Source organism: Eumetopias jubatus, unplaced genomic scaffold (genome assembly GCF_037043125.1).
Source record: "Eumetopias jubatus isolate StellerSeaLion01/CBP00866 unplaced genomic scaffold, mEumJub1_p1.0 scaffold_7, whole genome shotgun sequence".
Classification (NCBI taxonomy): domain Eukaryota; kingdom Metazoa; phylum Chordata; class Mammalia; order Carnivora; family Otariidae; genus Eumetopias; species Eumetopias jubatus.
Genome location: NW_028274813.1, coordinates 71,101,106 through 71,122,117, shown reverse-complemented (window position 1 = coordinate 71,122,117; position 21,012 = coordinate 71,101,106). Strand labels below are relative to the sequence as shown.

The 21,012-nt window shown below is 57.9% G+C and overlaps 2 protein-coding genes across 3 annotated transcripts; both read right to left on the bottom strand.

Annotated features, from left to right (window-relative positions):
• Nucleotides 1–313: 313 nt before the first annotated feature.
• ADCY4 (adenylate cyclase 4) lies at nucleotides 314–15,601 on the bottom strand. Of its 2 annotated transcripts, XM_028114843.2 has the most exons (26): nucleotides 15,447–15,601; nucleotides 14,930–15,141; nucleotides 13,298–13,495; nucleotides 13,051–13,212; nucleotides 12,289–12,438; nucleotides 11,701–11,849; nucleotides 11,511–11,622; nucleotides 10,669–10,796; nucleotides 10,357–10,515; nucleotides 9,967–10,099; nucleotides 9,591–9,764; nucleotides 7,109–7,152; nucleotides 6,897–6,983; nucleotides 6,626–6,695; nucleotides 6,180–6,277; nucleotides 5,422–5,506; nucleotides 5,176–5,313; nucleotides 4,445–4,555; nucleotides 4,005–4,189; nucleotides 3,743–3,827; nucleotides 3,108–3,266; nucleotides 1,678–1,824; nucleotides 1,276–1,383; nucleotides 1,069–1,183; nucleotides 619–743; nucleotides 314–533 (listed from the first exon to the last, which is right to left on the bottom strand). In XM_028114843.2, exons 2-26 carry the CDS (start codon nucleotides 15,086–15,088, stop codon nucleotides 381–383), a joined length of 3,234 nt encoding a protein of 1,077 aa, XP_027970644.1. In that variant the 5' UTR covers nucleotides 15,089–15,141; nucleotides 15,447–15,601; the 3' UTR covers nucleotides 314–380. The 2 variants fall into 2 exon arrangements, with proteins under 2 accessions (XP_027970644.1, XP_087880784.1); XM_088024658.1 differs by lacking the exons at nucleotides 5,176–5,313; nucleotides 15,447–15,601 and having other exon boundaries at nucleotides 14,930–15,434.
• A 964-nt stretch (nucleotides 15,602–16,565) lies between these two features.
• Nucleotides 16,566–20,418, bottom strand: RIPK3 (receptor interacting serine/threonine kinase 3). Its single transcript, XM_028114890.2, has 10 exons — nucleotides 20,267–20,418; nucleotides 19,978–20,118; nucleotides 19,540–19,849; nucleotides 18,974–19,113; nucleotides 18,800–18,846; nucleotides 18,421–18,588; nucleotides 18,241–18,308; nucleotides 17,637–17,999; nucleotides 17,433–17,493; nucleotides 16,566–16,883 (listed from the first exon to the last, which is right to left on the bottom strand). Exons 1-10 carry the CDS (start codon nucleotides 20,284–20,286, stop codon nucleotides 16,738–16,740), a joined length of 1,464 nt encoding a protein of 487 aa, XP_027970691.1. The 5' UTR covers nucleotides 20,287–20,418; the 3' UTR covers nucleotides 16,566–16,737.
• Between the last annotated feature and the right edge of the window lie 594 nt (nucleotides 20,419–21,012).

Genomic DNA, 21,012 nt, shown 5'->3' with positions numbered 1-21,012 from the left:
AGAATCACTCCTTTCTAACATACTCATGATCACACTTGCATACACAACTCAGTTTAGCTTGGGAAGAAGCATCCTGTTGAGAGGCAAGGAGAAGGTGATCCGCAGCTATACCAGAAGCTTCTGACATCGATTGGCTCCAGTCATACCAGAGTCTTTTTTTTTTTTAGAGAAAGAGGAAAGAGAGAGAGAAGGGGCAGAGGGAGAGAGAGAATCTCAAGCAGGCTCCACGCTCAGTGCAGAGCCCAAAGCAGGGTTCAATCTCACGACCCTGAGATCGTGACCTGAGCTGCAATCAAGAGTCGAACGCTCAACCCACTGAGCCAGCCAGGTGCCCCCAGAGTCTTTTTATTGAGGATCTTAGAATAGAGAGGATGGGGGTCTCAGCCTAGGGTGGCCGAAGGCGGGCCAGTTCGTGTCAAATCTGTGTTCAGGAAGTAGGTGCAGAGCTGCCCTTTGCCTTTGACCTTGATGATGCCCCGGCTGTAGCAGGTATAGCCTAAGGACTGCAGCACCCGGGCTGTCTCTTCAGTCACCTGGGATTGAAAGGGTATGAGCCTGGAGTGTGGGGGTGGTGCTATCCTATCCCCCCACCCCATGCCTCCAATATGGCCTCCTCACTTGGATTTTGCCCAGGACTCCAGTACTCTCCATGCGGCTGGCCACGTTCACCGTGTTGCCCCAGATGTCGTACTGAGGCTTCTGGGCCCCAATCACTCCGGCTACTACAGGTCCATGGTTCAACCCTGACAAGAAGTGTGGTCAGGAGGAGCCCTGGGAGGTGGGGGTGGGTGGCTTAAGGAGGGCGAGGGGAGGAGCAAGCTCCAGGACTCAGGCGGGAGGCCTGGAGGTCTTAGAGGAAAGGAGGATGGGTCTGGAGGGGTCTGGCTTAGGGAAGGGGTGGCTGAGCCCCAGAGCTCCTGGCCCAGCAGCTTCATGCTCCACCCCCAGGGATGAGGCTGGTGGCGGGGGGGTCCAGGGGTGAGCTGGGGAGTAGCTAACAAAGGACTTTGGGGGAGGAAGAGCCTGAGAAGGTGAAGAGGAACTGCCCCAGCAAGGGAGGGCCCTCACCCACACGCAGGCGGAAGTCGTTGAAGGAGTGCTTATTGATGACATCCAGCTTCGATCCAAGGGCCACTGCAAACTCCACCATGGTGCCCAGGTGGCTGCAGCTTCGCTCAGCATCCTAGCAATGGGCCGGCCCACCACCATGGGTCAGTGAGGGCCCAGGAGTGCAAGCCCAGATGGGCGCTGGTGGGTAAGGAAGGGATGCTGTACCTGCTGTGTGTCCTGTCCGGAGGTGGCATTTAAGCCTGTGGCTGCCATGTAGGTGCTGCCGATGGTTTTGATCTTCTCCACCCCACTAAACTTGGGCTTTGAGAGCAGCTGTACAGAAAGGAGGCTGTGTCCCCAGTCTTTCTTGCTCTCTCCCTCCTCCCTCTCAGAAGCCCAGCCCCAGGCCTTTGGAGACGAAAGGACCAGGTTGTGGGGTCAGGGAGCGTGGCAGGAGGGAGAGTGGATTGTGGGAAGAGTTCCTGGAGAGCTGGGGGATCAGAGGAGGAGTGGCAGGGCCAGGGAGAGGAGGATGGGCCCCTGGCTGGAGAGTAAGTGGGCAGGAGGGACTGGTGGGAAATTCTAGCATCCAAGACAAAGGGTCTGGGGGACCCTTGGAGTTGTCACCTCGTCAAAATCAGCAATTATCTCATTGAGCAGCCGCAGACACTCTAGACCCTCGTGGTTGATGTTGGATTCAGAGTAAAACTCCTTAAAGTCTGGAACTGAGGCGAAGAGGACACAGACACACTCGTAGGACTGGTGGTAGAGGTCCTGGAGGGTGGGAGGCTGGGATGAGGGAGCAAGCCACGTTCTTCCCCCTGCGGTCTGCATGGGCCCTCCTCCCTGTGTCCATACTCTTGCCCCTCCATTTAAGGACTGGAAAGGAGGGAGAGGGGTAGGGCCAGGTTACCCCAGGGATGTGTGACTCAGGAGTCGAAGATCGGGTCTCATTATGATTCCAGGAAAGACAGGGGTTTGGAGTCAGGATCACCTCATAGCAACATGAAGGGAGTCTCTTCAAGAACTGGGATCATGTCGGTGGGGATGGTCTTTCTAACCTACCTTACTGCTGAAGGGTGTTAAGCCAGTTAAGTCAGTTTACAAGGGCAGCTACAATTTGGAAGATAAAATAATAGGGGAAGTGGGACAAAGGGAAAATAAAGGTAAGATAGTAAAGATGGAATCCTATTTGAAGCTGGTTCACGAAAGGGGTGACACGAAGTCCTTGTCAGGCCTAGGTTCTGGCTCTGGGCTTTCTAGCAGCCAGTGTGAAGACAGAAACGGGACTAGTTATGAGAGTCCCAGTGTAAATAAGAGAAAACACCAGGAGAAGTAGATCTACCGGTGAATTTGAGTGCAGAGAGCAACTGCTGGCGGCATAAAGCTGTGAAATAGCCCCTGACCTGTTTCTTTTCACATTCCTCAGGACAGGCCAAGAGTGTCTCCATAGCAGACAGGGAGTACAGATAAAACGGGGCCAATATGTGGGTGACCTTCTCTGACGGTCTGACTAGAGCACGTTTGAGGGTGGAGATGAACATCTACCAATGGAAATTCCTGTGGTGTTGGAAAGTTCTCTGTATGTGATGTCCAATATGGTAGCCACTGGCCAGAAGCAGCTCGTAGACACTTGAAGTGTGGCCGGTGAGGCTGAGGCCCTGAACATTCTATTTGAATTAATTTAAATGTTAAGTGGCCACACATGGCTACTGGCTACCATCCTGGATAGTGCAGGTCCAGAGGGCTGGGTGGACTGGGTGTCCTCCACACAACTCCCATCAACACTCGAAGAAGCTTCTGGGAGGTATGGAGGGGCCATGGGTTGGAGAAGACACGCCTTCTAAGTAAGAACTTAGAACACAGGGATTCTGTGCTCAGCAGACGAAGCCTAAGAGCTTATGAAGATGGAGGCACCTACCTGACAGGGACAGGGACCCGGGTGGCCACCCAACCCACTGTGGGGGGACCAGAGACGATGGGCCGAGGGCCAAGATTTCCATCTGAAATTAGTGTCTATGGCATCTGGGGCTCAGGAGTCGGGGGGGGGGAGTCACCTCGTTGCGCCGGTTCTGGCCAATGAACTGGGGGGCCACGTGCGCAGGGAGCACATTCTCCAGCAGTAGCCGTGTCAGGTTCTCCATTGTCTCTGTCTCCTCCTGCTCCTGCCGCAGCTTCTTCTGCCACAGGAAGTCCAGGCGGCAGTAATACTCATTCTGGCAGGGGTCACCAGGGGCCCCAGGGGAGACACAGTGCAGGGGGAGCCTCAGCTCCTGAGTGTTCACCCTCCCCCCCACCCCCTCGCGCTCCATGACGCCTCAAACCACACCACTCTCCAGTCTGGAGCGAAGCCTCAAGGACCAACTCTCCCTGGGGAGGCTACCTTGAAACCAGATTCAAACTAGGGAAGACAGAATTGGCAGCAGATTCTTTCTTAAGGGTGGTTTTCCTGGACGTGGGGTGGGAGGGACGAGGGAGGGAGAATTTGAGGGCACCTCCCTTGGGGAGTGAAGGAGAAAGAAAGGGAGCCAGAAGGTTCACTTAGAAGCTCCCAGTGGGCACACCATTTGGGCTCAACCCTGGAGATGGAGGATTGAGGGAAAGGGTGAGAGAGACCAAGTCACAAATATGGGGATCCCCCCTGCCTCCCCCTTCAAAGGGAAGTTCTGGAGGGTTGAGCTGGGTGACTCACCTGCCGAGCCAGGACAAGGAGGGTGAAGAAGAAGATGAAGAAGGAGATAGCTCCCATCAGTTTGGGCTCCTTCAGCACCCCTGGCCTGAGGACGCCACACATCAGGGTTGCCCCTTGCCCTGCCCCTTCCTGATGGCCTCCTCCCTACCCCGAGGGCCCATGTAGCCCTCAGCCACCCTCCCCCTTTCAGGTCAGTGAGGTGAGGACAGCTCTGCTCTCCTCCCGGAGGCCCCGGGCCCCTCTGTCCAGTGGCCGTGCGCACCTGGAGTCCGAGGGAGCCGGATAGAGGCGGGCGAGGACGCAGTCGGACAGCCAGGCATGGGAGTGCAGGAAGAGGGAGCAGGAGGTCCCCAGCCATAGCAGGAGCAACAGTAACTTCAGCTCAAAGCTCATGTGCAGAAAGAGGGAGCAGGACAGGAACCCCAGCACGCAGCAGTGCATAGAGTACTGTGGGGCCGGGCGGGGTGGTCAAGGGGCGGGGCATTTGCCACAGGCAGGGGTGGGAGAATATCCCAGGGCTCCTGTCCTGCCCAGGGCCCAGGTCCTATCTGGGGGCAGGGGGTGTCATACACACAAACACACACCGAGTGTGTTTTATGTCCATCCCAATCCATAGGATGGAATGCTTCTCAAGTAAGGGGGTGGGGGACGGGCCAAGGAAGGCTCTGGAGAAAGAGGTTCAGGGTTGTGAGGAACACTCACTGGGACGCTGATGAGAGGCAGGGACCCAGGGAGCTCCCAGGAGAGGTTGGAAGCCACGGAGGACACATTGGCAGCCCGGGAAGGGCAGTCTGATGCTGCCGGTAAGAAGAACTGCAGAAGGAAGCGAAGAGCTGAGGTGGGCAGGCAGCTCCTGGAGCACAATGGTGGCTTGTGCTGGGTTTCAGCTGACCTAGGGATGAGTGAGGGCCAGACTCCTCCAAAGGGGTGGATCCTGCTATTTCTGGGCTGGTGAGGGAGCCTTAGCGCCGGGGTCCTCTCTGGGCGGTCAGGGATGGGAGGAGTGGGTGTCCTGAGCACTAGTCTGCCAGTGGATCCACTGGGTGATCTCTTGCCAGCCACTTTACCTCTCTGGGCCTCAGCTTCCTCTTCTGTGACTTGGCTGGGGGAGGATTCCTAAGATGTCTTTCAGGGATAGAATTCTAGGAGTGATTCTAAGTCCTGAAAAACCCACCAGGCTCAGCTACAAAATCACAGTGAGTGAGCTAAGCAGTGAAGATCTGCCTACATAGAAAAGATAGGAACGATGTCCACCAGAGTGTTACAAACAATTACGCAGGTGGCAGATTAATTTTTTTCTTTATGCTTGTCCAACATTGCCAGGATCCCCTGGCCTTGGTCCAGCTGCTCTCCCAAATCCAGGGGCCCCCTCTCAGCCTCCGATGGGTCCAACAGGCCCCGATGGGGGTGCACAGGGCCCCCTGTGCCCTCACCAGGCTGGTAACAGCCATGACAAAAACGAGGAGGATGGTGGCCGTGCCCAGGGCAACTCGCAGGCCGGGCCGCGTGGCCACCAGGCTAGACAGGGTGGGCAGCCAGTGCAGCATCTTGGGGCCTTTCAAGACACACTTCTGCGGAAGGAGCACAAGAACCTTAGCCACGGGGCTGGGGCACACCCCCCTCAGGCCAGGTCATGGTCAGGGCCCAGCTGACCACTTCCACCCCCCAGCCCACCTCACCGTCAGGTGCTCTGAGAAGCAGACGAAGAGAAGGAGAAAGAAGAGGAGGAAGGTGACACTATAGGCGATGGCCAGAGCTGGGGTCCTAAAGGGAGACAAGAGTGAGTGAGGCCTTGGAGAGTCAGAGGACGCTCTGTGTGCCGGGAGGGTGCTGTGCACCCTGGTTGGGAGACATGGGGAGGAGCAGTCCTGGGGATCTGAACTGGCCCCCAGTGGGGTCTGGGCCAATACAAGGCATCGCATGCCAATGATCCGGGAAAGCTGAGGGGGTCTAGGGCAGTGGTGGTGGGGTGCGGGGGCTAATGAGGTAGGGACAGTACTGGAAGGGGGTAGGGGGCTCACGAAGGGGCCGAGGCCCCATCAGGCCAGTGTCTGGGCCTTCAGGCCGAAGCTCTTGCGCCTGGCTGAGTTTTGGACAAGTCCTTGCAGCCCCTCCTAGCCATGGACTAAAAACGATGACCTCCTTTCTAAGCTCATTTGCTGTGAGATTTGGGCTTCTCAATGAAAACAGAACCTGTTTTCAGGACCCAGAGACAGGCATGTGAAAGTGCTCGGATTATGTAGACAGTCCACAGGATGTAAGATAGTAAAATGAAGGCTGTGATTATCACTGCTTCCCCAGAACACATACTTCCTCTGTGGCTCAGTGTCTGAAGCCAAGGGAAAGTGGGTAAAGGAAGAAAGTGTGGGTCAAGGATCAGCAGGAGCCTGGTGGTCACTGTACGAGACTCAGGGCCGTCCTTGCCTGGGGCTCTCACCTGTTGGTCACCAGCATCTGGATGATGAAATTGGAGAGGAAGACCAGGAAGGTGCAGGCTGCATAGTATTTGAAGGCAGGGAGGGCAGAGAGTCGATACTGGAAGGACAGGGGTCAGTGTGGCAACAGGGGCCACCAGGGCTGTCCAACACCTTGGAGGTGTCCATCGCAGGCAAGGAGCGGGGGCCCCAGCCTCACGCCCCCCCCCCAGTTCAGTCTCAGGTACCCCCTACTGGTTTTCCGAGGAGCCACCCTCCTCCCTCCCATCCCCACCTAGGGATCCAATCGACAGGGTGACATCCATTTGGAGAGAGGCCCAAGCTCCTCACCCCCAGGATCACAAACGGAGCAGACCTGGGAGGTGAGGTGCGACCATGGGGCTTGCCTGCTCCCCAAGGCCAAGGAACTAAGGTTAGAAAATTCTCCGCTATCACCCCCCACACCCACCTCTTTCTCCAGCTCCTTCTCTCTGAAGTACAGTGTCAATGGGTTGAAGTCCTTTGACTGCTTCCACTGTCTGGTGGGAGGTGGAGGGCAGTGAGCCCCAGAGAGGAAAGGGCAGGGCAGGGCGGGTGGGGGGTGGTGACCAGGTGTGTGTTTCCCTGGGCTGGAGCAGGGAAGCCGCTCCCTTCCCCCGGGGTCCTCAGGGGAACACATCCATCCCATACCGCGGGGGCCCAGCCCCGAAACCCTCCCGGCCGCCTTTGGTTCTCCATACTTCTGAGAGTTGAGCTGTTCGATGACCTGGAAGAACTTGGCGTCCCCAGTGTCCAGGTCCTCATCCAGTCCCCGGGGGGTACGGCTCCTGCATGGTGAGAGCCCAGCCTGTCACCACAGGAGACCCTCCATAGCATGCGGGCCAAGCGGGAGCAGCCCCCCTAGGGAGGATGGAGGCAGGTCACTCAGACAGAGTTGCGGGGGCCTCCTCACCGGTCCAGGCTCCACTGGGGGCTGAAGGAGGCCAGGGCCTTCTCCTGTTGGGAGAACACAGCGCAGGGGGAGATGAGGCGATGCTGAGCATCCTTGAAGCCTCTCTGCAGTGAGGCATTCCATGTCTATACACGTCCTTGGCCATGAGCGTCTGATGTGTTTCCCCTGCCTCTAATGGCTTCTTCTTTCCATCAAATCCCACCTGTCCTTAAGGGAAGGGTCAAACCACATTTATGCCTTAAAAGGTCTTCCGGACTCTTCAGACACCCAGGGGTCCTTATGCTCTTATTTCCTCAGCTTTCTACCACTTATGAGACAACTCTGTAGGCTTGAGGGGTGGTCATCTTCCCTAAGGACTGAACAAATCCCAAAGACGGGGACTTGCCCATCCCCCCAGCATGCCAAAAAATCCTCGTTGGTTTAAACTGAAGTGATGACGCCGAACATTCTGACTCCTTTGTGGTCAAGCTGAGCTGGGAGGTGGTGGGAGCAGAAAACAAAAAAGCAAGAAGAAAGGGAAAGAGGAAGGAAGAGAAACAACCTGGTCACAGTAATTCTTTTCTGCAGTAAAAGGAAAGCGTGCTGTGTGGAAAGATATGAAAGCAGGCAGACACGTAAGTGGGTGAGTCAAACCCCAAGAAAGAGAGTGAAGAGCAGCAGCCTGCCCAGGGCCAGGCGTCTGGTGACTGTTCTTTCGCTCTCCCCTGGCTCATGTGAAGGCAGCAGGGTCACAGGGGGCCACCTCATCCCCCCAAACCCAAACCCGGTGTATGGGAGAGGGAGAGGAGAGGAAAAGGGAGATTAAGAGGGATGTTCTAGGTAAGAGCCCAACTACGCATCTTGGTTCGGGCCTAACTCATTTCAAACTACCCACCTGCCTCTCCACCTTGCTCAATGCCTGTATGTTATTCGAAGGCAGAGAAAACGTTTTATTCATTTCTGTCTTCTCAAGAACTAGCCTCGTGCCTGCCACATAGTAGGTGCTTTAAGATTGTGGAAAGGATGGATGGATGGATGGATGGATGGACGGATGGACAGATGGATGGTAGGTATATGCTAGCACTAACAACGCACCACCACCCCAGAGGTCCCCATTGTTTAAGGGTAAGCTGATGTGATTCTCAGGATTCCTAACATTTGACTGAGGGCTTGGCACTTCAGGGGCTGGGAAGTGAAATTCTGGGCTGGTGAGGTCCTGCCTTGGGAGATACCCTTGAACTAGGGGTTCCAACTTCTCCACCCTGACACTTCTTAGCCTGCACACTAGTGGGGTCTTGGGGGGGTCTGGCATGGGTTCTGGGGGGGCATCTCACCATGGGCATTGCACCCAACACTGTCTCACAGTCCCTGGGCTCCCACCAGAGCCCACCCTCTACTCTACCTCCTCCCCCCGGGGGGAGGGGGGGCTCCATCCTGCAAGAGTGAACAGGGTCTTGGATTCTTTCTTCCTCTCTCTCCTGCCTGCTTAACCCTTCTGACCTTTCCCCTACCCTATGTTAAGGCTTCGATTTAGGTATTCTCCTGAACCACTGCTGCCAAGGTCCCCCCACCCTACAGTGCTCACTGATCTCTGGCCTGCTTTCTTGCTGGGTGGGTGGGGAGGGGAGCCAGCACACAGAAAGTGTACTCTGAAGTCATCCCATATACCCAACTGGGTCTACCTAGTAGAGAAGATTCTGAGTGGAAGATCTGCAGAAAGGTGGCTGGGAAAGTTCTGGGAAGATCAGATCAAATGGAGGAGGGCAGGATGAGGGACCTACTCCTAGGGCAAGCCTTTGGGGGACACGGCCTCTGTCCCTGCAAGAGGGTGTTCTGGTTGCTTGTCACCAAGCACCAAACCTAAGAGCCTGCTGGTGGGGGAGATGAAGACTCCTGCACCAGCTAGTAGGACACCAATGAGCTGAGGGTGGCCAAGCACAGGATCAGCCAGTATCCACCGTCCCCTTGTGTCCTCTCTTCCCTCCCCCCCTGACCCCTGCCTGCTCAGGGTGACGTCCTTTAAGGCCATGTGAGATTTTCACTGTCATCTCATTTTATTCTCATACACATGCTGGAGAGTTGGGTCAACAACTGATTTGCCCCCACCTTCCCAGTCCTGGTGGGGATTAAAAGAGAGTGTGCAGTCTCAGGAATGGAGCTGGACAGAGACATTTCCCCATGGGAATGGCTGTGAGCACTGGCTTCGGAGCCAGAAGTGTGGCCTATACCTCTGTGGTGCTGATGGAAAGGGGTTCCCGAGTGGAGGCTGGGGAACAATGGCCATAGATCTGATGTATATAGGATTCTGCATCTCAGGTGAGCCCAGAGGGCGGTGATCTTTGCCCTGTCTCTGGAAGGAAGGACAAGGAAAGGCCTGAACCAGCAACTGGGGCAACCAGACAGTTCAGGACCTCGGATGTCATCAAGTGACTCACTGGTGGTGAGGGCGGGGAAGTTGGGAGGGGTTCGTAAGTGCTCAGGCTCACGACGGAGGTGCACTTACCGGGAGAGGGGTGGAGGTGGACACAGGGCTCTCTAGGTGGCTCAGGTGGGCAAAAGGCTTGGCTGCGCCCCAGGACTCCAGGTAGCGGGTCATCAGCAGTGACGGCCGCATCTTGGGACCCTCGAGAGAGGACAGCAGCCCTCCCGCAGTGCCCTTCTCATCCTCCTCCTCAGCCTGGGGCATATGAGGGCTGAGAGTCAAGATCACAAACGCTTTCTACATTCTCCCCATACCCCTTAGAAGGTTGGCTCTCCTCCCCCTCGACAGACACCCTGAGACCCAGGAATTCAATGTCTGGCATAGGAGAAGAGATCAGGCCTGGTGGCTGTGGGTGGTTAGGATGGGCCAGCCCATGGGGTCCAGGCTGGGCTTTTACCCGGGGATCGATGACTAGGTAGGTGGGCTCCCCTAGCTCCCGAAGGTATGGGTCCCGGTGTTCCATGGATGCATCCTCCACAGCATAAGCCCCTGCCAGCAGGGCCAGGGTAGCCCCTGTAATATGTACTCGTCTGGAAAGAGGGGGCAGTGAGAATCAGGAGGGAGGGCCTTCAAACCTCTGATTTTTTCCCAGGATCCTTCCTGGAGGTCTGACTTTAAGCAAGGCCCTGTGTTCCAGGAGGTGTCTCCTTGCACCCCTCCCTGCATGCCAGGATCTCCCCGAGCCTCAGGTAGGACTGTGCTCATTTTAGGTAACTGTGAATAGGGTGGCAGCATGTGGGAGGCCCGCTGGTTTCTTCCTGTGGCCTCCTGCAGCCCCACATCTCACCCTGGCACGCCGCCCGCCTCCATGTGGTTGGCCAGCGTGACATCATGGGACCAGACATCATACTGCCACTTCTGTAGGCCGATGACTCCGCAGAGCACACTGCCCGAATGCACACCCACACGCATGTTGATGTCTACGCCAGTGGCTGCCCGGAGTTTCCTGAGCAGGGTATGCAGGGGACAGTCTGAATGCCGCCTTCGGCTCTATGCATGCCACACCCCTCCCTCTCTCCAAGAGGACCTCCACTACCCTGCCTGCTCCTCGCCCACATCCATCCCTTGGTACCCCTCCCACCGGCCCCCCTGAGCTGACCTGATGGCCCGGCACATGTCCAGCCCCATGCGCACGCAGTTGATGGCGTGGTCTGGCAGGGAGAGCGGAAGCCCAGAGACACAGTAGTAACAGTCGCCCAGGATCTTGATCCGCATGCATTCATGCTCCTGGGAGTGTGTGTGTGTGCGTGTGCGGGGTGGAGGGGGGAGGGGGCACCTGGTTAGAGGTCAGAGGAGGCACGAGGGGGCTGGGACAGGTGGGAGCAAATGTGGTATTCCTGAAGAACTTCTGAGGTTGGGAGTCTCTGGGTCAGATCTAGGGATTCCCTTAACTGGATATGGGGCTGGCTGAGGTCTGTGGCTCTCCCCCAGCTTCGGCACGTGTAGGGTGTATTCAGATTTGAGCACATGAGAGTAGCCTCAAGACTGCGGTTTTCTGGGGGAGCCCTAAGATTAGGTTTGTTGGGGGCATCCCTGGGGCCTGAACAGGTGGCTGGTCTAGCTTGGGCTGATGTTGCACAGGGCAGAGATTTCCCTTGGAAGGGCTCCCTAAGGTCAGAACATCTGAAAATCTCTCTAGATCTGGTTGTAGTGTCCAGAGACCCCTACACCGGGCGCTCTGAGAATATTTGGGGGGTGTTGTCGTTGGGGTATTTGTGGGGCCTTGTTGAGAAGTCTCTCCAGGTTTGAGGTGTGTGGTGAGCAGCTCCATACCTAGGGTTGTTTGAAAGGGTTTCCTACTTCCATTGGAATATCTTCCATTGGAATACATGGGCTCTGAAATGGGACTGGGATCTTAGGTGGCAGGAGTTTCCCTTGGAAGGGGCTATCCAGGGTGGGGCATTTGAAGGTCCCTGGGTAGGGAGGGAGGTCCCCTCTGACCTTGGCAATCTGGTCGAACTTGCCAAAGAGCTCGTTGAGCATGAGCACCAACTCCTTAGGGGAGCACTCACTGGCCAGCCGCGTGAAGCCCACGATGTCAGCATATAGCACGCTGGGCAGGGCAAATGGCGTCAGTGGGGCCAAGATCTCAGCCCACACCCCTCGCCCCTCTGGCCATCCCCTCTCATACCTGACTCCCTGGTGCCTCTTGACATAGAGGCTGTGGAAGTTGTTGGTGCTCTCTGGCCGTGACCCCTGTCCAGCCTGCAGCCGTGCCATGATCTCTGCCTTCATCTCTCGGGCCAAGTAGGCAGGAAGGATAGACAAGAGAAGGTGTTCCTGGAGGAGATCACTATGAACACCCACCCTCTTGCAACCTAAAGCCAGGAGTCCCAGCCTCCCAATGACCTAGGAGCTCACCCACTTTCCCCAGCCCCACCAGGTGGGCCCCAGGGTACTCCCCCAGATCCTCCCCATCACATAGAGCTGGGCTTCAGCACCCCATCCTGCGCTATCACCTTTAGGGACTGAACTCCCAGCACCGATGCCAGAATGACTTCTTCGTTTAGTATCCCAAAAGTGCTTTTAGAAGCTTCAGGGTTTTCGAGACTTAACACAACTTTCCAAGGTGGGCAGTTAGCCACGTTTTACAAAGGAGGAGAGAGAAGGGCAAGTAACCTGCCCAAAGTCATTCGGCTTGCAAAGGAGCCCCATTGTGTGATGTAAACAACTCCTTTCTCAAACCCCGGTCCCGCCCAGCCTCCCAGGCCCAGCGGACCTGGTGCTTCTTCTCGGTGTCCAGCCGGCGGCGCGAGTGCAGGGAACGAAGAGCCTCCCGGAACGTGGCGCGCAGCGCGCGCTCCATCAGCGCCTTGTGGTACGCCCCGGCCACGTTCCCACACAGGAATAACACGGCGTTTGCTGCCAGCTGGGGGAGGGGAGTGGCTACGTGTGTAGCTGGAGTTGGTCCCCAAGAGGGTTGAGGAGGACTCCACAGTGAGAGACCGGAGTATTTCCAGGCCATCGGTGCCACACTGCCCAGTCCCTCGGGGGCGCTTCTCCTGCCCCAGTATCCCTGCTCTAGACTCAGTTGAGCACCAACAAGGCCTCTTAGGTCTAGAAACGCTTGCACACACATTTCCTCTGCCTAGAATACCACCCCACCATCTACGCCCCTCCGTGTCCCCCGCAGCACAAAATTACTCAAGCACCAATTTTTACGTTTGCTGTGAAGTTTCCATCATCCGCATCTGTCCCCACAACTCTGGTCCCCTGGGGAAGTCCCTTCCCCGTGGGCCCAGAGGGGTCTTCTGGGGTCTGCAGCATCGTGCTGCAGTGAGTGGTGTACCTGCTCCACGAGGGCACCGTCTGGGTGCATGTGTTTGTACCCTGTGCTTAGCGTGGCGCCCTGCCATGGAGTCCCAGCTCAGCAAGCGGTTGGTGCATGCTCAGAGGAACAAACGCGGCGTGCTCCCCAGTGGGCCCTGGGCACAGTGGGGGCCCCGGGGGCGCGGCCTGGGCTACGTGAGTGCGTTCTCACCTGCGGCAGCAGCGCCGGCCGGGAGTCCGGCTGAGGCCCCAGGTACAGCCCAAGGACCAGCAGGTGGGAGAGTGATGAGGCAAGGCCTGCGGCAGCGGCATCCCACATGCCCAAGGGCAACATGGCATACACGGTGAAGATGATGAAGAGGAAAAAGGACACCTGGGGGAGAGGCGCACGGGAAGCTGCTGGCTGCTCTTGGCCCGGGCGTCCTCCTGCCCCCTGCTCCACCTGCCGCTCCTCTCACCTGGTCCCAGGCGCTCACCAGGCCCCCAGTGAACTGGAAGCCGTGGCCTAGCCCGAGTAGCGCGGCCCACACCAGAACCGACAGGGGGCGTGTCCAGCGCTGCAGTCGTTGCTCGCGGGAAGCCAGGCCCAGGAGCAGCGAGAAGCCACCCAGTGCGCACAGCACAGTGGTCAGGAAGCCCCGGTCTGAAGCTAGATCCTGTGGGGAGGGGGTGCTTGCGGCAAGACTGGAGTGCGGAGTTTGGGGCGCTCCTCCAAGTTGAAGAACAGGCAGCCCCCCAGGCCACCTCTGAAAAGTGTCTCAAACTCAAGTCGGAAAAGGAGACAGTGCCCCTGGGCTGGCCGTTCAGATTAGGTTGAACCATAGGAAGTTGCCAAGAATCTGTTTTTAATCTACAGAGCCAGGGGGCGCCTGGGTGGCTCAATCATTAAGCGTCTGCCTTTGGCTCAGGTCATGATCCCAGGGTCCTGGGATCGAGCCCTGCATCGGACTCCCTGCTCGGCGGGAAGCCTGCTTCTCCCTCTCCCACTCCCCCTGCTTGTGTTCCTGCTCTCGCTCTCTCTCTGTCAAATAAATAAATAAAATCTTTAAAAAAAAAATCTACAGAGCCTGCAATGCAATGGTTCAACCTCATATCTCACTGGCAGGGTGCGAGAGCCTTGGGTCATCTACCCAGGGCCTACCCATATGGCGCATTTGTGAATCTATGACCTTTCTGAGCTCATTTTCTCATGTGTCAAATAGGAACTGGAACACCATCCTGGGGTCCTGACACAAGTGAAAAAGCCTACGTCACAGAAGGCACTTAGGAATGAGTGTATCCAAATCTGGCCAATTTGCTCAGGAGATTCCCTGCCCTTGGCACAAGTCTGGGAGTAGCCACGCCCCCAGCTCCAAAAAGTGCCCCAGCAGCAGGGGGCACCTGGAACCTCCCTCGAGGCAGGGCAGGGGAGAGCGCTACACTTTCACCACCCACCTCTGGGCGTCGACCTCCTGCCGCTGTCCCTGCCCTGTGTCCCCACCTCTTCCTGGACTTCAAGGTGGCCCAGCAAGAATTGGTCAGTTTAGTGGTTTCCCCAACTCGCTTCCAAAAAGTGAAAAGAAAACTTGGAGCAAGATATTCCCAGAAATGGAATTGAAGACCCCCTTTCTCCTAAAAAAAAAGGCAACTGGAAATGGCTTTATTTGGGGACTAAATGTGAGTGGGAGTCCATGGGTACAGCTGCCCCACGGCCCCTGTGAGAGAAAGAAAACCAGGAAACGGATTCCCACGGGGCCCCATGTAATTTCCCTTCTGGAAAACTGGAAAACCCGGTGTTGAATTTACTCTAGAACCAGTAGATCACAGAAGCTCAGAAGGTCTGTCAGTCCCCTGAGAGAAATTAAAAGCACCCAGGGCTCGGCTTTCTCCCAGCAGCCCAGCGACTGTGGCCCAGAGAGGTGCAGTGACTTGTCCAGGATCACTACATTTCCTAGCAAGGCTCGGTGCTTCTTTCCTGGGTTCCAGCAAAGAACGCATGTCAAAAAGAAGACCCCTCCCTAAGTCTCTACCCGGAAAACGCCCTCTAGACGGTGACCCTCCCGCCACCCTCGGGAAGGAGCCCCCCCCCCACCAGAAGGAGCCCCGCTCACCCTGCCGCTGGCGTAGGCGACAGCCAGCATCGCCAGGAGCGCGCAGAGCAGGATCACCAGCAGCAGAAGCAGCAGTGGGTACTGCTGGCTCAGGCTGTAGTAGGTCTCGTAGAAGAGGTCTTCGCTGGGGGGCGGCCGGGGACTGAAGAGGCGGGCCATGGTCCCCCTGCCCCGGGCTGCGTCGCCCCGGGGGTGGACGGCGGACCCCCGGGCTGGGGAAGGCCAGGGGCTGCGTTACCGCCTGTGGCCGCTCGGGGCCCCAACTGTGCCTCTCTCACAGGGTCCAAGCCACTTCCACCCCGTTTCCCCAACCGGGCGGCAATCCCAGCTGCCAGGCACTCCCCGTGGTCTCCCAGCCTTTTCCCAGTTGGCTGTGAGAAGACTGCCCCATCCTTCGCTCCTCCTCCCTCAAACCCAGACTGCAGAGGTGCCCTAGCAAAAGCCTCGGCTGCGGGTGGGGCAGGATTTGGGTTTGAAGCAAAGGAGCCTCGGGTTCCTCTTTTACCCCCGAACTCACTGCCGGGATGCTGCAGCGGCTTGAATGGGCGAGGCGCAAGGAGGGAGCCCAGGGCAGCCGGTGGCGGAGTCCCGATCGATCGCCGAGAAGCTAGTGGCTCAGAGCCCCGGGCGGCGGGCGCTTCCCTCCCTGCGCCGGGGCCCCCTCCCACTTCCCCGACGGGACTGCCCTGCCCGGCCCCTTCCCGTGCCGAGGCGGACTCCCCAGGCCTCCTCCCCCCCCATTGTCTCCCCTAACACTGTCGTTGCCTCCCCGCTCCAGCCCCCTCGAGCAAGGGAATGCGAACCGTGGGAGAGGCGAGGGGGTGGGGTGGGCCAGGCTGAGCAGCAACTGTCAAAATGGGGGTGGGCCCTTGGCCACCGGGAGAGTGAAGGAGCGCTGGAGCGAAGGCTGGTGAGAATGTAGGGAAGGATGTGGGGCCCAATCGGGGCTAGGATTTAGGTCGGGTTGGGGCCGGGATGGGGGCGGCGGGTCGGCCCGTTCCGCTCCCCTCCTGCCTGGATGCAGCTGCTGTGGAGTCTGAACTGTTCCTGTCCCACCCGTCCAGCTCCATGGGAGGGGGCACGTCTGTGTGTAGCTCTGTGGAGCCAAAGCTTTCCACTGCAGACACCAGCTGAGGGTCAAAGGGCTCCACCTGGGCAGCCACGTGCGCGGGAGCGCAGGCGGTGAGCGCTTGCGGTGGAGGGGAATAAGAAATCAGGCTGACCTCAGAGAGGCTGGGGGCATTGTGCAGGGCAAGAGATGTGCCGGGGTCTTCCAATGCCCATGGAGAGCCCTCTCCCCAGGACCCCACTGCAGCGTCTCCCTAGCCCAGAGGAAAAGGGGGGCAGTGAGACTACCCCCAGAATTTTGGTATAGGGTGGGGTCTCAGCCGATCTAGAGGAAGTTGTCCGCCCAGAGATTAGAGCGGCCCCTGGAGCCAAGGCCTCAGGGATTCCTTCCTGCCGCCAGCTGGGCCCTGACCTTGTGTGCCACGCCACCGCCCGCTCCCAGCCCCGAGCATCCCGCTTCCGGCCTCAGCTAGAGGGCAGGGCCTCCCTCCGGGTCAGCTCCGCAGTCTCCCATCCGCGTCTCCACCGCCGGCCCCTGGCGTAAGCCTCAGCCTCCCAAGTGTGGCGCTTTGGTTTTCAAAACCCATCACGTTTATTGACTTCTGTGTGCACGAATCAGTTGGCCTTCAAAGAAAGCCTCAGCTAATTGCCTCACATCCAAGAGGTAGCTCAGAAGGTGCGTCATACCGGCCCTGCAGCCGGCTCCGGGCTTCTTGGTTCTTGCGGCCCTCCTTTCCAACCTACTTGTGGGGGGCACGCGGCCTGCCTTGACCCTGGCCCCAAGGCGCCAGGCCTGGCGTGGGCAAGGCAGTTCCGTCTTGTATAACCAAGTAGTTGTTGTCTCCCACCTGCACCGCATGGCTGTCGCGTATGGTAACAGGGATCCCTTTAAGAGAAATTGTGTTGGTGGGGCGGTGAAGCAGTCGGGAAACGGACTCAAAATTAGGAGGAGCGCGGGGTGGAGGGGCAGCGGCACCTTGTGTCCATCCTGGGGAAATGCAAGTATGGGGTCTCTAGGGCAGCCTGCAACTGTGTCAAATGTGCCCTTGGGCTTTGTGCTGCCCCTTCAGAACTGGGTTTTCAGAAGCTCAGAAGGAGTGGCAGCTAATGTCTGAGACCCTGAGATTTGGGTTTTTTTTCTTCTAGGAGCTCCTCTGGGCCAACAGAGCAACAGCAGAAGTTAGGGGTTCACAGAGCTGGTTCTGGGGAAAGTCAGAAGGCCCAGGGCAAATCCAGGCTTTGCTGTGTGACCTCAGCAGGACCCAGGCCCAGTGGGTGTCAGTTTCTTCATTTATGACATGAGAAGTTTGGGGTAGTTGGCCCCTAGCCCTTTCTCCCTCCCGCTACCCAAGGTAACCTGGATCTCTAGACAGTCTTGAGGAAGAAGCCATTGGGAGAACTGAGTAGGAAAAAGGCAGGAGTGAGGAGCAGGTACCTGGTTTTGGATTGGGCCGTGGTGCCCTGGGAGACCAGTTGGTGCCACGTCTCTTAGCCCCCTGCAAACAACACAGCTCTCTTAGGCTCCCCGTCTCAGGACTGGTTCCCCTGCCGCATCCCCCTCAGCCCCAAGTTCTCCCTGGCAAGGGGGACAGGAGTCACGGGACTCCCAGTGCATCCTCTAGTCCTGCCAGTGTCTCACCTGATTCCCTTCGGGTTCAGGACCTGGGGTCCAAGCCAAGTTGGGGCTGGGCATCCGATTTGTGAAAAGTGAGGTCTCTGGAGTTTGGGGAGATGGGGCTGTTGAATCGGAAGGTATCCCTGCTGTCTGGGCGGGCTGAACTTTGTCTCCCCATGCCCTGGTCCTCTCAGGAAGGTTTGTGCATTTTTTAGGAGCAGAGCTGGGGGACTCCTTCAGATTTAGTCTGTTTAGCATCTCAGTGACTATGATGTCATGGCTTCCTGTGGTTCCCCTAGGGCCTTCCGTTTCTGTCCCTCCTGGGCCTGGCTTAGGCGCAGACAACATCCTGTTGCTGCCCCGGTTTTCACACAGGAACTTCTTCACCTGCAAGGACACGGGGAGCTTTCTGGGCACGGAGGTGGGAGAGCCAGCCTAAACCCAAGGGAGGAGTCTCTTGGTCCATAATCTATTACCTGGGAACTCAGTGGTGAGGTGGGGAGAGTGAGGACAAAGATTAAGGCACAAAGAACAGTGGTCAGTGGGAAGTCATTGAGTGGCCAAGGGAGCCATGTTGTGCCATCCTTGCCCAGCTCCTGGGTTGGGGGGGGTGGCAATGGACACTCACCATGGAGACTGCGGCATCCATCTCCTTGGTTACCAGACTGAGGGCTTCCTCGGTGTTTGGTCGGCATTCTGGAGACAAGACAGAGTGGGTGGCAAACAGGTGAGCCAAACCTTCCCAGGGAGAAGCCCTCTGCTGACAGATCCAGGCCTACCCTGGCTGTCAGATGACTGGCCAGTTCACCTTGGAAGGAGGGCCTGTCCTTGGGCTCCTGGCTCCAGCAGTGCTGCATTAACTCCGTCAGTCCTTCCAAGCCAGGAGTCTCAGGGCTGGGCTGTGGCAGCTTGGTCAGCGGGGGCCGGATCTGCCTCTCACACCCTGCTTCCTGCTCCAGCGATGTCTGGGCCACTACTGGGGTGGGGGTGGGGGACGCAAAGAGAAGACACTCAGGGTATGAGGGGCCACTTGCTCCATCATGGAAGGGGGAAAGGAGTGTAGTCCAAGGGGAGGTGAGGAGAAGGTCGGGTAGCCTGAGTGGGTAAGCTGGAAGAAAGAAGGTGTGGAGGCTTGCGGGAGGAGGGCACCCGGAGTTAAGGATCCCAGGGTCTGCCCAGAGTCTTACTCTCAGCTTCTCTTCCAGCTAGCACTGCCCACATTAGGATCCCGAAGCTGCAGGAGACACAAAGCTGAGGCCTGGCCCAACTGCTGGCAAAGATTTCTTTCCCATATACGGTCCCCTAGAAGGGCCCAGAGAGGTGTAGAAATGTGGAATGTGTGTTTGGAGTGGGTACCTTACCTGTAGACATCACTAGCCATGGTGGCGTTCCGGTTTACATCAGCCAACAGTTCTGGGGCCAAGTAGGCTGGGGCTGACTCCCCAGAGCCAACTCCTGACCTTGAGCCTCTCTGAAACGTGGACAGGCCAAAATCTGCCAGCTGTAAGGGAAGGAAGAGGGGGAAGGTAGACGATGGACAGGGCCAGGCAGCTTCCAGAATCCCCTCTCCCACCACAAGGTGCAGGTCCAGCCTTATAAAGGGGGTTTTGAGGGTTAGGGGAATGGCAGGACCAGTGGGGCCCTTGGGTTGGAGGTCTGGGTCCCCTCTTCAGGGGGCTGGGTCAAGGTCTGAGTCTCCTGAGCTAGGTCAGCCATGGGTCTTTGGCCGGACTTGGTGGGTGGGCCTGTGGAACTGACCGTATGCGATAGGGTCCCTCCCACCTGGTAGGGTAGGAGCTAAAGCTCCTGGTTGGGCTTTGACCCTCGGGCAGCCCTGTATCCAGAGGGAGATGCTGAGGGTATGGAGTAGAGAGGGCTGCAACAGGTTCTGTGTCCAGGGGCTGGGCTGGGCTATGGACAGGCTGACCTTGGCGTGCAGGTCTGAGTCCAGCAGGACGTTGGAGGGCTTGATGTCCCGGTGCAGAAGCACGGGGTTCCGGCTATGCAGGTAACACATCCCCAGCACGAACTCCAGCAGCAGGCGGCAGAGGAGAGGCCAAGGACGAGGACAGCCGGGCTGCAGCAGCCCTGCCAGGGAACCATTTTCCAGGAACTGAGTCACCAGAGCCGGCCCGCAGGTGGATTCCCACTGTAGCTTCTGGGTGACCCCCAGCAGGAGCAGTAGATGCTGGTTCCGCAGACTTGCCATGGCCTTCACCTCCCTGGATATCGCCTCCCTACACTCCGGGAAAGAGTGCAACGGCGCCCTTGACTCCGGGACGATCCCTCCCCTCCCCATTCAGGCCCAGCAGTGGCCCCTCCTCCTTGGGCAGACCCTGGGAGGCCCGTGGCTCAGGTCACTCACCCCTTCAAGATTTTGACCGCCACATCTAAGTCCCACGTCCTGTGTCGCGCCCGGAACACCACCCCGAACCTGCCTGCGCCGATGAACTCTGGGTTCTCCAATTCTTCGACACACACCAGGGAGGCTGGGGTACCGCCGGGCCTGAAAGAGGGGGTCTTCCAGCTCCTCCCCGTACCGCCCCCAGCTCCGTGACCCCGGTGACTCCATGTGGTCAGTTCAAACTCTAGCTCCCCCGGCCCCGTGCCCCCTCCGGGGGGCCCACGGTGAGTGTATCCCACCCTCCACTGACCATAACTTGCCGCCAGACATCCGGCTGGAAGGTGCAAGTCCGCACGGAAGGAGGGACTTCTGGGAGCGGGGTTTGTGGCAGAGAGGGGCAGGGGTCGTGAGAGGGATCAATCTCTAGGTTTGCTCCCCTACTTAGGGTGACTAAATCACTTCCTTCTTGGGCGGGTGCATCTACGGCCCCGCCCCAGCGGGGAGGGAGACAGAACGGAAGCCTTGAAGCCTCGGCTCAGCCAGGGGTGTCCGACGACGCGGTGGACGCTGGAGGCAGAACGGAAGCGATTGCTTTTCTTTACTAACTCAGGGTTCCTGAGCACCTGCCGCGGATCGCAGTCAGCTTAACTGTCCCTGGGCACTTGGGTGCCACAGGAGGAGTCCTCATCAGCCAGGAGCCCACGGTCCACTCTGGCAGTTGGGGTCTCTCCCTTCTCCCACAAGATTTCTGGCTCCACCACCTACCCGGGGTGCGGTGGGGAGGGGATGGTGCTGAGAAATGTTTTATGTTGCTAGCGCTCAGCAATCCCCCAAATGCCCCTACGATCATAGCTGACAATTCTATAAAGCTTGAATGTGCCAGGTACCCGTATTAGCTTATCTGATGCTGACGTCAACCCTAAGGGGATTGGTACTGCTTTTATTACTTCTTTATGGATGAGGAAACAGGCACTTAAGTACTTAAGGTAGCTTAAGTACCTTGCCCAAGTCAGTATGGAGCTGACTTTAAGCCTAGCTCAGAACCATCAAAGGGTT